General features: G+C 54.4%; 1 protein-coding gene across 1 annotated transcript; it reads right to left on the bottom strand.

Moving 5' to 3' along the window:
* Positions 1-470: 470 nt before the first annotated feature.
* LOC138372096 (tripartite motif-containing protein 5-like) lies at positions 471-12230 on the bottom strand. The gene is made up of 5 exons (XM_069337364.1): positions 12195-12230; positions 9746-10447; positions 8838-8984; positions 1240-1419; positions 471-1123 (listed from the first exon to the last, which is right to left on the bottom strand). The coding sequence occupies exons 1-5, from the start codon at positions 12228-12230 to the stop codon at positions 611-613; spliced, it is 1578 nt and encodes a 525-aa protein (XP_069193465.1). The 3' UTR covers positions 471-610.
* Between the last annotated feature and the right edge of the window lie 2459 nt (positions 12231-14689).

Below are 14689 nucleotides of genomic sequence, written 5' to 3'. Positions count from 1 at the left end.
GCACAACACCACAGTTGTGATGGTGGTGGTACAGTGAACTAGAATGGCAGCACAACACCACAGTAGTGATGGTGGTGGTACAGTGAACTAGAGTGGCAGCACAACACCACAGTAGTGATGGTGGTGATGGGACAGTGAACTAGAGTGGTAGCACAACACCACAGTAGTGATAGTGATGGTACAGTGAACTAGAGTGGCAGCACAACACCACAGTAGTGATGGTGGTGGTACAGTGAACTAGAGTGGCAGCACAACACCACAGTAGTGATGGTGGTGGTACAGTGAACTAGAGTGGCAGCATAACACCACAGTAGTGATAATGATGGTACAGTGAACTAGAGTGGCAGCACAACACCACAGTAGTGATGGTACAGTGAAGTAGAGTGGCAGCACAACACCACAGTAGTGATAGTGGTGGTACAGTGAACTAGAGTGGCAGCACAACACCACAGTAGTGATGATGTGGTACAGTGAACTAGAGTGGCAGCACAACACCACAGTAGTGATGGTAGTGGTACAGTGAACTACAGAGGCAGCACAACACCACAGTAGTGATGGTACAGTGAACTAGAGTGGCAGCACAACAGCACAGTAGTGATGGTACAGTGAACTAGAGTGGCAGCACAACACCACAGTCCACCACAGTCACCTCCTTAATGTTACTGTGGTTGACTGCTGCCCTCACCACATCCAGGCCGCTCACCACATCACCGAAGACACCTGGCCACTGATCACGACCCTGGTCGTCCCTGGTGGTGATGGCGAACTGGGCACTCCTGGGACCCCCCGGCCCACCCCTGGGCCGCACAGCTCCTGCCCGCCCTGACTCTCGGTACTGCCCCTGGAGGTCAGGCAGCAGTGTGGCTCCTCCCTTACCATCATTACTCTCGTAGTCTCCACCCACCACCCACTCCCCCGGGTAACCCTTGTCCCCCACCCACAACAGTTTAGTGTTGCGGTAGGTGTGGCCCAGCTGGCCCGTACACAACAACACAAACTGTCTGGCCAGTGGAGTGTCAGGGGTCAGCCGGATGGTGACCCGCCCTCTTGTTGACCCCGCCCACCCGAGGTCAAGGAACGCCAGTGTGCAGGAGGGCTCCAGCACGCCCACAACCTCACTCTCCTGCAGAAAATGAAATAAATCATGCTGACAACTGTATAACAAAATGTTATCATATTAGTTATCATAACTCAATAAGTCAGTAATGTCAGTAAGACATGTGAGAGTAATAAAGTAACCTGGAGGGTGTGGGCGTTAGCGGGCGTGGGCTGACGCAAGAGTGGGTGGAGGTACAGCTGTCCGTCTTGTAGAGTTATCTTGGCGGAGCGGCGGCCACCTTGGTCTTCCTGGACGGCCAACACCCGGCCAGCCTCCACCAGCCTCTTGACGGACTCCCTCATCCTGCGGAGGTCCTCAACCTGTGGACAGTGTCAGGCCCATTATCACCTGTGGTCAGTGTCAGCCCCATTTTCACCTGTGGTCAGTGTCAGCCCCATTATCAACTGTAGTCAGTGTCAGCCTCATTATCACCTGTAGTCAGTGTCAGCCCCATTATCACCTGTAGTCAGTGTCAGCCCCATTATCACCTGTGGTCAGTGTCAGCCCCATTATCACCTGTGGTCAGTGTCAGCCCCATTATCACCTGTGGTCAGTGTCAGCCCCATTATCACCTGTGATCAGTGTCAGCCCCATTATCACCTGTGGTCAGTGTCAGCCCCATTATCACCTGTGGTCAGTGTCAGCCCCATTAACACCTGTGCTCAGTGTCAGCCCCATTATCACCTGTGGTCAGTGTCAGCCCCATTATCACCTGTGGTCAGTGACAGCCCCATTTTGCTTAACCTGTAGCTCCTGCCCCCCTCTACTGGCAGAGGGGTTGGTGCAACACCTGTAGCTCCAGCCATCCTCTACAGGCAAGAGGAATTGGTGCTGGAGCTCTTGCTCTAGCCCCCCTCTACTGGCAGGAGTTTGTCCTGGAGTTGTAGCTCAAGCATCCCCTCTACAGGCAGGGGGGGTTGGTGCTGTACCTGTAGCTCCAGTCTCCCCCTCTACTGGCAGGGGGGTTGGTGCTTCACCTTTAGCTCCAGCCCCCTCTACTGGCATGGGGGTTAGTGCTACACCTGTACCTCCAGCCCCCTCTACTGGCATGGGGGTTAGTGCTAGACCTGTAGCTCCAGCCCCTCCTTACTGGCAGGGGGTTGATTCTGGACCTGTAGCTCCAGCCCCCCTCTACTGGCAGGGGGTTGGTGCTGGACCTGTAGCTCCAGCCCACTTCTACTGGCATGAGGGTTGGTGCTGAAGCTGTAACCCCAGCCCCACTCTACTGGCAGGTGGTTGGTTCTAGACCTGTAGCTCCAGCCCCCTCTACTGGCATGGGGGTTAGTGCTAGACCTGTAGCTCAGGCCAACCTCTACTGGCAGGGGGTTGGTTCTGGACCTGTAGCTCCAGCCCACCTCTACTAGCAGGGGGTTGGGGCTGGACCTGTAGCTCAGGCCAACCTCTACTGGCCAGGGGTTGGTGCTGGACCTGTACATCCAGCCCTTTTCAACTGGCAGGGAGTTGGTGCAGAACCTGTAGCTCCAGCCCCCTTTTACTGGCAGGGGATTCGTGCTGGATGTGTAGCTCCAGCCCCCTCTACTGGCAAGGGGTTGGTGCTGGACCTGTAGCTCCAGCCCCCCTCTACTGGCAGGGGGTTGGTGCTGGACCTATAGCTCCAGCACCCCCTCTACTGGCAAGGGGTTGGTACTAGACCTGTAGCTCCAGCCCCCCTCTACTGGCAGGGGGTTGGTGCTGGACATGTAGCTTCAGCCCCCTCTACTGGCAGGGGGTTGGTGCTGGACCTGTAGCTCCAGCCCCCCTCAACTGGCAGGAGGTTGGTGCTGGACCTGAAGCTCCAGCCCCCTTCTACTGGCAGAGGGTTGCTGCTGGACCTGTAGCTCCAGCCCCCCCTCTACTGGCAGGGGGTTGGTGCTGGACCAGTAGCTCCAGCCCCCCTCTACAGGCAGGAAGGGTTGGTGCTGGACCTGTAGCTCCAGCCCCCCCCCTCAAACAGGCAGGAAGGTTTAGGGCTGGACCTGTAGCTCCAGCCCCCCCTCTACTGGCAGGGGGGTTGGTGCTGGAACTGTAGCTCCAGCCCCCTCTACTGGCAGGGGGTTGGTGCTGGACCTGTAGATCTAGCCCCTCTCTACTAGCAGGGGGTTGGTGCTTAACCTGTAGCTCCAGCCCCCCTCTACTGGCAAGGAGTTGGTGCTGGACCTGTACCTCCAGCCTCCCTCTACTGGCAGGGGGTTGGTGCTGGACCTGTAGCTCCAGCCCACGTCTACTGGCAAGGGGTTGGTCCTGGACCTTTAGCTCCAGCCCCCTCTACTGGCAGGGGGTTGGTGCTGGACCTGTAGCTCCATCCCCCCTCTACTGACAGGGGGTTTGTGCTGGACCTGTAGCTCCAGCCCCCTTCTACTAGCAGAGGATTGATGCTTGACCTGTAGCTCCAGCCCCCCTCTACAGGCAGGGGGATGGTGCTAGACCTGTAGCTCCACCCCCCCCCTCTACTAGCAGGGGGGTTGGTGCTGGACCTGTAGCTCCAGCCCCCCTTTTCTAGCAGGGGGTTGGTGCTGGACCTGTAGCTCCAGCCCCCGCTCTACTGGCAGGGGGTTGGTGCTGGACCTGTAGCTCCAGCCCAGTTCTACTAGTAGGGGGGGTTGGTGCTGAACCTGTAGCTCCAGCCTCCTTGTACTGGCAGGGGGTTGGTGCTGGACCTGTAGCTCCAGCCCACCTCTTCTAACAGGGAAGTGGTGCTGGACATGTAGTTCCAGCCCCACTCTACTGGCAGGGGGTTGGTGCTGGACCTGTAGCTTCCGCCCCCTCTACTGGCAGGGGGTTGGTGCTGGGCCTCTGCAGCTCAAGGCCCCCCCCTCTACTGGCGGGGGGGGGGGGGGATGGGGATGGTGCTGGACCTGTAGCTTCAGCCCCCTCTACTGGCAGGGGGTTGGTGCTGAACCTGTAGCTCCAGGCCCCCCTCTACTGGCAGGGGGGTTGGTGCTGGACCTGAAGCTCCAGCCCCTCTCTACTGGCAGGGGGTTGGTGCTGGACCTGTAGCTCCAGCCCCCTCTCTACTGGCAAGGGGGTTGGTACTGGACCTATAGCTCCAGGTCCCCTATACTGACAGGGGGTTGGTGCTGGACTTGTAGCTCCAGCCCCCCTCTATTAGAAAGAGGTTGGTGCTGGACCTGTAGCTTCAGCCCCCCTATACTGACAGGGGGTTGGTGTTGGACCTGCAGCTCCAGTCCACCTCTAATGGCAGGGGGTTGGTGCTGGACATGTAGCTCCAGCCCCACTCTATTGGCAGGGGGTTGGTGCTGGACCTGTAGCTCCAGCCCCCCTCTCTACTGGCAGGGGGTTCGTTCTGGACCTGTAGCTCCAGCCCACCCTACTGGCAGGGGGTTGGTGCTGGACCTGTAGTTCCAGCCCCCCCTCTACTGGCAAGGGGTTGGTGCTGGACCTGTAGCTCCAGCCTCCCTCTACTGGCAGGGGTTGGTGCTGAATCTGTAGCTCCAGCCCCACTCTACTGGCAGGGGGGTTGGTGCTGGACCTGCAGCACTAGCCGCCTCTACTGGCAGGGGGTTGATGCCGGATCTGTAGCTTCAGACCCCCCTCTACTGGCAGGGGGTGGGTGCTAGACCTGTAGCTCCAGCTCCCCTCTACTGGCAGGGGTGGGTGCTAGACCTGTAGCTCCAGCCCCCCTCTACTGGCAGGGGGTGGGTGCTAGACCTGTAGCTCCAGCTCCCCTCTACTGGCAGGGGGTGGGTGCTAGACCTGTAGCTCCAGCTCACCTCTACTGGCAGGGGGTGGGTGCTAGACCTGTAGCTCCAGCCCCCCTCTACTGGCAGGGGGTGGGTGCTAGACCTGTAGCTCCAGCTCCCCTCTACTGGCAGGGGGTGGGTGCTAGACCTGTAGCTCCAGCCTCCCTTCCCCCCCACTACTGACAAGGAGTTGGTACTGGACCTGTAGCTCCAGCCCCCCTCTACTGGCAGAGGGTTGGTGCTGAACCTGTAGCTCCAGCCGCCTCTACTGGCAGAGGGTTGGTGCTGAACCTGTAGCTCCAACCCCCTCTACTGGCAGGGGGTTGGTGCTGGACCTGTAGCTCCAGCCCCCCTCTACTGGCAAAGGGTTGGTGCTGAACCTGTAGCTCCAGCCGCCTCTACTGACAGAGGGTTGGTGCTGAACCTGTAGCTCCAACCCCCTCTACTGGCAGGGGTTGGTGCTGGACCTGAAGCTCCAGCCCCCCTCCACTGGAGAGGGGTTGGTGCTGGACCTGCAGCACTAGCCCCCTCTACTGGCAGGGGGTTGGTGCTGAACCTGTAGCTCCAGCCCCCTCTATTGGCAGGGGATGGGTGCCGGATCTGTAGCTCCAGCCCCCCTCTATTGGCAGGGGGTTGGTGCTGGATTTGTAGCTCCACCCCCACTCTACTGGCAGGGAGTTGGTGCTGGACCTGTAGCTCCAGCTCCCCTCAACTGGCAGGGGTTGGTACTAGACCTGTACCTCCAGCCTCCCTCTACTGGCCGGGGGTTGGTGCTGGACCTGTAGCTCTGGCTCCCTTCTACTGGCAGGGGTTGCTGCTGGACCTGTAGCTCCAGCCCCACCTCTACTGGCAGGGGGTAGGTGCTGGACCTGTAGTTTCAGCCCCCCTCTACTGGCAGAGGGTTGGTGCTGAACCTGTAGCTCCAGCCCCCCTTCTACTGGCAGGGGGTTGGGGATGGACCTGCTGCTCCAACCCTGCTCTACTGGCAGGGGGGGTTGGTGCTGGACCTGTAGCTCCAGCCCACCTCTACTGGCAGGGAGTTAGTACTGGACCTGTAGCTCCAGCCCCCCTCCACTGGCAAGGGGTTGGTGCTGGACCTGAATCTCCAGCGTCCCTCTACTGGCAGGGGTTGGTCCTGGACCTGTAGCTCCAGGCCCCCCTCTACTGGCAGGGGGGTTGGTGCAGCACCAGCCCCCTCTACTGGCAGGGGGTTGGTGCTGGACCTGTAGATCTAGCCCCCCCTCTTCTGGCAGGGTGTTGGTGCTGGACCTGTATTTCCAGCCCCCCCCTCTACTGGAAGGGGTTGGTGCTGGACCTGTAGCTCCAGCCCCCCTCTACTGGCAGGGAGTTAGTACTGGACCTGTAGCTCCAGCCCCCCCTCTACTGGCAAAGAGTTGGTGATGGACCTGCAGCACCAGCCCCCTCTACTGGCAGGGGGTTGGTGCTGGACCTGTAGATCTAGCCCCCCCTCTTCTGGCAGGGTGTTGGTGCTGGACCTGTATTTCCAGCCCCCCCTCTACTGGAAGGGGTTGGTGCTGGACCTGTAGCTCCAGCCCCCCTCCACTGGCAAGGGGTTGGTGCTGGACCTGAATCTCCAGCCTCCCTCTACTGCCAGGGGTTAGTCCTGGACCTGTAGCTCCAGGCCCCCTCTACTGGCAGGGGGTTGGTCCTGGACTTGTAGCTCCAGCCCCCCTTTACTGGCAGGGAGTTGGTGTTGAACTTGTAGCTCCAGCCCTCCCCTTCACTGGCAGAGGGTTGGTGCTGGACCTGGAGCTCCAGCCCCCCCTTCACTGGCAAGGGGTTGGTGCTGGACCTGTAGCTCCAGCCACCCTCTACTGGCAGGAGTTGGTGCTGGACCTGTAGCTCCAGGGCCCCCCTATACTGGCAGGGGTTGGTGTTGGATCTGTAGCTCCAGCCCCCCTCTACTGGCAGGGGGTTGGTGCTGGAACTGAAGCTCCAGCCCTCCTCTACTGGCAGGGGGTTGGTGCTGGATCTGTAGCTCCAGCCCCCCTCTACTGGCAGGGGGGTTGGTGCCGGATATGTAGCTTCAGCCCTTTCTCTACTGGCAGGGGGTTGGTGCTGGACCTGTTGTTCCAGCCCCTCTCTACTGGCAGGGGGTTCGTGCTGGACCAGTAGCTCCAGCTCCCCTCTGCTGGCAGGGGGTTGGTGCTGGACCTGTAGCTCCAGCCCTCCTCTACTGGCAGAGGTTGCTGCTGGACCTGTAGCTCCAGCCCCCTCTTCTGTCAGGGGTTGTTGCTGGACCTGTAGCTCCAGCCCCCCTTCTACTGGCAGGGGTTGGTGCTGGACCTGAAGCTCCAGCCCCCTCTACTGACAGGGGGTTGGTCCTGGACTTGTAGCTCCTGCCCCCCTTTACTGGCAGGGGGTTGGTGTTGATCTTGTAGCTCCAACCCCCATCTACTGGAATGGGGGGGGGGGGTTTCTGTTGGACCTGTAGCTTCAGTCCCCCTCTACTGGCATTGGGTAGGTGCTGGACCTGTAGCTCCAGCCCCCCTCTACTGGCAGGGGGTTGGTGCTGGACCTGCAGCTCCAGCCCGCCTCTACTGGCAAGGGGTTGGTGCTGGACCTGTAGCTCCAGCCCCCCCCCCTGCACTGGCAAGCGGTTGGTGCTGGACCTGTAGCTCCAGCCCCCCTCTACTGGCAGGGGGGGGGCAGGACCTGCAGCACCAGCCCCCTCTACTGGCAGAGGGTTAGTGCTGGACCTGTATCTCCAGCCTCTCCCCCCCCCCTTTACTGGCAAGGGATTGGTGCCAGACCTGTAGCTCTAGCCCCCCCTCTACTGGCAGGGGTTGGTGCAGGACCTGCAGCCCCCCTTTCTACTGGCAAGGGGTTGGTGCTGGACCTGTAGTTCAAGCCCCCCCCCTCCACCCTCTACTGCCAGAGAGGTTAGTGCTGGTCCTGTAGCTACAGCCTCCCACTACTGGCAGGGGGTTGGTGCTGGACCAAGAGCTCCATCCCCGCTACTGGAAGGGGGTTGGTGCTGGACCTGTAGCTCCAACCCCCTTCTACTGACAGGGGGTAGGTGCTGGACCTGTAGTTTCAGCCCCCACTACTGGCAGGGGGTTGGGGATGGACATGTTGCTCAAACCCTGTACTACTGGCAGGGGGGTTGGTATTGGACCTGTAGCTCCAGCCCCCCTCGACTGGCAAGGAGTTGGTGCTGAACCTGTATCTCCAGCCTTCCTCTACTGGCAGGGGTTGGTGATGGACCTGAAGTTCCAACCCCCCTCTACTGGCAGGGGGTTGGTGCTGGACCTGAAGCTCCAGCCCCCCTCTACTGGCAGGGGGTTGGTGCTGGACCTGCAGCACCAGCCCCCTCTACTGGCAGGGGGTTGGTGCCGAACCTGTAGCTCCCGCCCCCTCTACTGGCAGGGTGGTTGGTGCTGGACCTGTAGCTCCAGCCCCCTTCTACTGGCAAGGGGTTGGTGCTGGACCTGTAGCTCCAGCCCCCCTCTACTGGCAAGGGGTTGGTGCTGGACCTGTAGCTCCAGCCCCCCTCTACTGGCAAGGGGTTGGTGCTGGACCTGTAGCTCCAGCCCCCCCTCTACTGGCAAGGGGTTGGTGCTGGACCTGTAGCTCCAGCCCCCCTCTGGCAAGGGGGTTGGTGCTGGCATTGTTTGGGATTTTATTGGCAGTTTCAAGGCTTCAGTCTCTTCGAACCCAGCAGTGGTCTGTTTTGGTTCACTGTCTTCCTGGATGCTTTCCCGGTAGGTTGGTGGAGTGTCACCTGCTCTCTGCGCCTCTGTGAAGGGGAGCCAGGATCCCGGTTTCAATAGAGGATCACGGGTTCAATCTTTATGCAGGACGGAAATGATTCACATATTTCTTTTCACCTGTTTCTGTTGTTCACCTACCAGTAAATGTTTACCAGGAGTTAGGCAACTATTGTGTATTGTATGTTAAGGAAAGTCAGTTGTTGACCTTGGGGAACCTCGATAAACCTAGGAACAGGCTTCCTCTCATCAAAACACAACTCAATATCTTGTGATATGACCTACGAGAGAAAATATAAAACTTACCTTTAATTGCTTCTGGGGGATCTCTCCAGTGATTTCCTGAACTTTATTCATGATGCTGGAGGCTGAGTCTCCCAGGTGTACGGGGTCAGCTGTGGCACCTGTCTCTGTGGTCGTTATCTCCAGGGCCTCCCTGATGGTCTCCTGCACCTGTCATTACCAACACAAACATTAATGGTGGAGGCTGAGTCTCCCAGGTGTACGGGGTCAGCTGTGGCACCTGTCTCTGTGGTCGTCATCTCCAGGGCCTCCCTGATGGTCTCCTGCACCTGTCATTACCAACACAAACATTAATGGTGGAGGCTGAGTCTCCCAGGTGTACGGGGTCAGCTGTGGCACCTGTCTCTGTGGTCATCATCTCCAGGGCCTCCCTGATGGTCTCCTGCACCTGTCATTACCAACACAAACATTAATGATAGAGGCTGAGTCTCCCAGGTGTACGGGGTCAGCTGTGGCACCTGTCTCTGTGGTCATCATCTCCAGGGCCTCCCTGATGGTCTCCTGCACCTGTCATTACCAACACAAACATTAATGGTGGAACCTGGACTATCATGAAGCATCAGGCTCTGAGTAAAGTAACTGGACTATAATGAAGCATCAGGCTCTGAGTAAAGTAACTGGACTATAATGAAGCATCAGGCTCTGAGTAAAGTAACTGGACAATAATGAAGCATCAGATTGAGAAAAGAAATTTGACAATATAAGTAATGTTTCTCTACACTGACCACAGTGTAGAGAAACACCAAGATGACAGTTGACTTTATTAATAAAAATGTTTCAGGTGTTAGAGCAAAAAGTTTGTTATATATAAAGTCTACTCTCATCTTGATGTGTCTCCATGTCAGAAGTGTTTATATAGAGGCAATACTACACTCAGTTGGGTGAGAACAATGTGACCTTCAGCAGCGTACCTTCACTGAGGTGTGGACAGTCTTGACATCTGGGAAGAGTTCCTGGCACTTCTTGAGCCAATTTTCTACCTCCATGTTGCATTGGTCAACTTCATTGATGGTCATGAATACTTCCTGTGCTGTGTTGACTGTGTCGAGGCTCCCCAACATGGCCTGCAGCTGAGTCTTCCCTTCCTCTCCTTGTGTTGTCATATCCACCACACTGGTATCCTCCAGTTCCAAGAGCTTCATTGCTGACTTGTTCTGCTCTACCAGAGCATAGAGTCTGTCCTGGAGCTGGAGGTGGTGAGTCTTCCAGTCCCCCAGCTGCCCCCGATACTCCCCCAGCTGGGACAGTACCTCTTCACAGTTAGTAATGAGGCTGCTGATGAAGCTATTCTGCTCCTCCACCATGGAATGTAACTTCTTGCTGATTCCTCTTGCAGGAGCTTTAATGGGTTTTGCTGGTAACGTTTTCTCTGGTACAACCTCGATACCTTTTAGTTTTCTGATAAGGGCCTCCATACCATAATTAATTGAGAACTGAGTAGCAGCTGTGGCAGCATGCTGGGCACGGCAGCTGGGGCAGGTCAGCTGCCCATTCTTGATAGCATTGTTAATACATTGGGAGCAGAATGTGTGGCCACACAGCAGTGTGCGAGGCCGTAGCTGATTGTCATCATAATTGTTAAAACACACTGAACATTCCTCTGGGTTGTTATCCTGTGGAAAAAAATATTTGGTTAAGCTAGAAGAATTTACAACCAAAAATAATATTACCGTACTGTACTGTATTTACCAATACAAATTACATAATATTTACATAATTTCTTTGTACAGAGGAGCCTCGGTGTTTGCACTGCTCATAATTCGCACTTTTCGGTATTCAGACGCTGTGTTCATGTTCGGTATTCGTCTGTTTGCTCGACATTCAGATGTAAACACGCGCCCTGATGCATCAGTTTCACCATAGCTGTTGGTCAGTGCACAACCCACTACACTTTTCTCTTGGATATTTTTTATATTCTTATTGTAAATAAGTCACCATGTCACCTATGAAAGTTTGTGGTAAGAGCTAATCAAAAAGAAAAATGGTTAGAATAACGATACAGATGAAGAAAGAACTCATAGCTAAATATGAGAGTGGTACCTGAGTTTCAGCTCTTGTTGCAGAGTTTGTTATGCCTAAATCTAGTTCTCTATTAAAAGAAATGTGTGCAAAATGAGGAAAAGTGCAAACCTTTTCTTGAAATTATCACCTTGACAAACTGTGTTAAAAATCTGTTGAATGAAAATGCTATGTCTCACTTTAAAAACATTTTAATGCACAGGCAAAAACAATCATCCTTGGACAAGTTACTTGTAAGGAAAGCGTTCAGTGAGTGTAATGAGGGAAACAGAAAAGAAAAAGAACATCAGAAGCACAACTTCCAGAAGTTTTAATGTTAGGGAACTCCCCTGCCACAGAACATCTCTCTTCCTCTGCCTCACTAGTTTCCACATATGCCCTCAACTCTCTTAAGTCCAGGTAAAGTGTAGTGTGTTAGCATTTATTCCATTTAATTATTGTATAACCATACAGTATTTATTTTTGTGGTTTGGAACTGATTAATCCAATATACATTATTCCTTACTAGCTGTACTTGGCCACGCATTGTTGTGGCTCAACAACGCATGTGCGTTGTTGAGCCACAGCAACCTTCCCCTGTCTCTCAGTCCTCCCAACCATTCCCCAGTCCCCTCATCCTCCCAACCATTCCTCACTCCCCCGTCCCCTCGTCCTCCTAACCATCTCTCACTCCCCCATCAACTCATCCACCCGACAATTCCCCCCTCCCCCGTCCCCCTCATCCTCATCACCATTACCCACTTCCCCTGTCCCCTTGTCCTCCCCACCATTCTCCATTCCCCGGTCCCCACGTTACCATCCCCAACTCCCCCCATCCCCTCATCCTTCCCATCATTACCCCCCTCCCCTGTCCCCCCTACTCCCATCCCCTCATCCTCCCCACCATTCCCCACTCCCTCGTCTTATGCATTCCCAAATGATCTGATGTTCTATTAGAAAATTGGGAACATTAAATGATTTGATGTTCCCATCACTGAAATATAAGAAAAAGTTAAAAAAAAATAAAAAAACAAAAACAAAAAAAAACAATCTACACTCACAAAATTTACGGTATGATAAAAACACAGCTCAATTCCAATGCCATGTCACACAAAATAATTACTGTAGACACTCAATTATCCGGGATTCGAATATCCGGAAAACACCCATATACGGTCAAAATCGTGACCGGATAAAGTTATCTCAATATCAGGCCAAAATGTCCATAGGAGCCGGAAAATCAGGTGTTTGTCTGGATAAAAATCTGGGCCGGTTAACTGGCTGCCGATGTTGCAATATCCGGACAGTCAGCCAGACAAGGAGTGAATTGTCCGGATATGAAAGCCAGGCCGCGGGCCGTACCATATTAATCCAGTACGGCTGTGGCTCGAGGCGCATGGTGTAGGAGGGGGTGGGGTGGGTGGGTTGTGTCAGGAGAGAGGGGAGCGTTGGGAGGGACCACCTGGGGGGATAAGGGGGATGTGGAGCGGCCTATACACTATAGTACAGTAATTATATTATAGACTCGTGGGTTGGTTGGTGTTGTCGTCGTCGATCCTTCTCTATGGACAACCCAACCCACAACTCGGCAGAGTGCTTATACTAGGAGATCACCCTTGGCGCTTCTGGCTCTTGGAGAGGGGCTCAACGTCACACGTTTAGGGGATGCGGCTCCAACACTTAGCCTCGTTGTCACGTGCACACACCCACTTGAGCCGCTGTGACTCCCCACTCTCTCCTTATGAGATATGATCTCAATCCCCTATGACTTACTAGTATTACCTCTTACCCTGTCCACAGCAGTGGTTCTTGGTTCTTTCTCTCTCCTTCTTTACTACCTCCTGGGAAGCCTCACTAGGACAAGGGCAAACACCAGCAAATTGTGACACATTTACTGGACAAAGCACATACACGATACATACACACATATAATAATAATGAATCCTATACTCGATAATCGCAATCAGGTTGCACTCCAACACCATCAGAACTCTATTATCAGCTTATCCAGTGGTATCCTATCTCCTGGTTCACCACCTGATACTATTAACCTCCTCAAGTTGGTCAAGCCTACATACACTGTTGCACTATCAGCAAGATAATGTATATATAGAATACCAGCATTTGAATGCAATAACATATATCAGTATAAATGTTCATTGATACACAACAATGATTAATCGATCACTGTCAGTCCTCGAGCACATACATCTGTAGGTAATCAAGCCTACGACTGCAACTCTAAGCTTCAGACTAAATCACTCCTTGACATAAGAATGCAAACAGTCACTCACCTCTCACTGCGTCTTGCACGCTAATGACAACCAAACACTATCAACTCCCTATAAGTAATCCACCAGAACTTCCCCTTCCACCTCTGGAAGTTCACAACCCTAATATCCTTAGGTTCTTCCGGGCTTCACTACCAGGATCCTCTGCAGCTCCTCCAGGCTGCTATCATGAAGTTTCCTTGTGCAACTACGGTGCTTCACCCTTCTGTTAGGTTCTTCCACAGCTCTCTTGGCTGCTACACCACCTCTACAGAAGCACGTGACACTCCTCTTCACTGCTGCTTCTCCTCACAGTTCGAGGTCCTCTGCTCCACTACCTTGGAGTCTCATCAGCTACATCATCTGCTGGCTTCGAAGTTCTCAGCAACTTCTTCCCCAAAGAACAAACCTGCAACCCATCGACACTCCAATAAAATGTTCCCCTTTAACACATAAACAAAAATAACCACACAATATGCTTGCCTCAAACCTCTATCTGTCCTCTACATACAGTGAGAGTGGACTCCCCCGTTTTGGGCGGGTCCATACTCCACCTCGCCTGGCGGCGGTCCTCACTCGCTGGGAGGGTCTTCCTCCATCCGGAGCCAGGCTCCCTCAGTCGTCCGCCAGCGCTCAGAGGGGGCGGACGTCGCTCCGTGTTCCTCCCTCTCCACTCTCTTATTTCAGGCTTTCTGCCTTATTAAAACATGCCTAACTTATAAATAAACATTGCTACTGTCGCTGGGCACACGACCAACTACAAGTGATCACTATGAACTGGCGTATATCGTGCTTACCACAGATCGGCTGGTCGAGGGCGCTTTCCCTCTGACGGCGTCTGGTCAGGGCGCTCCCACGGCCCACAATAATGTCTCTGGCCGGCTTGATACTCTCTTCTTCGACCAGGACTTGAGACCACAACGTTCCCAGCTTGGTTCCACAGCTGGCACGTCTACACACTTCTCTTCTCTTCGAGATATATCACTAGGGGTTCCCTTCTGATGGGAGCTCAACGGAGCGCGGCTACCCCCTGCGATGTCTGGCACTCAAGTGAGGTCAAGGTCCTCCAGAAGCGAGCCTCACGCCTCCAGCAAAATGTCCACATCTCCTAGCCAGTCATTTATCTATTTTCTTCTGCATTGCCCATAATCTCAAACTGTTACACATATCCAACCAACTATTTTACATATGCGTTATCACCTCAATACTTGCTAGACCTTCTAATCAGGTCAGGCTTGACGAATAACTCTCAAGGAGGGAGACTCGTTTCTCCTGTAGGCTGAGATCATAACACTCCCCTCCCCTTATTTTTGAGAGTTATTCCAGTGGCAAAGCTCGGGATAATACATCCGCCACCACACTGTCTCGTTCTTCCCCCCATATACTCTCTTAGGAGTCTACAATTAATTCGTTGCACCTTGCAACATCTGGCACACCACGTGCCAGAAACATGATCTTCTCACAAACGATTTGACTTCTCTGGCACCTCTTGGCTAGGCTGTCCTCCTTGGACGCCTGCACTCCATCGGTCAACTCTACTTATTGTTTCCACCCTCCGTTTCCTCGTCTTCCTCTCTTCACATCCAG

The sequence above is a fragment of the Procambarus clarkii genome, chromosome 37 (genome assembly GCF_040958095.1).
Source record: "Procambarus clarkii isolate CNS0578487 chromosome 37, FALCON_Pclarkii_2.0, whole genome shotgun sequence".
Lineage (NCBI taxonomy): Eukaryota > Metazoa > Arthropoda > Malacostraca > Decapoda > Cambaridae > Procambarus > Procambarus clarkii.
Note: the sequence above shows the minus strand (reverse complement) of the source record. Positions and strands in the feature narration are given on the sequence as shown.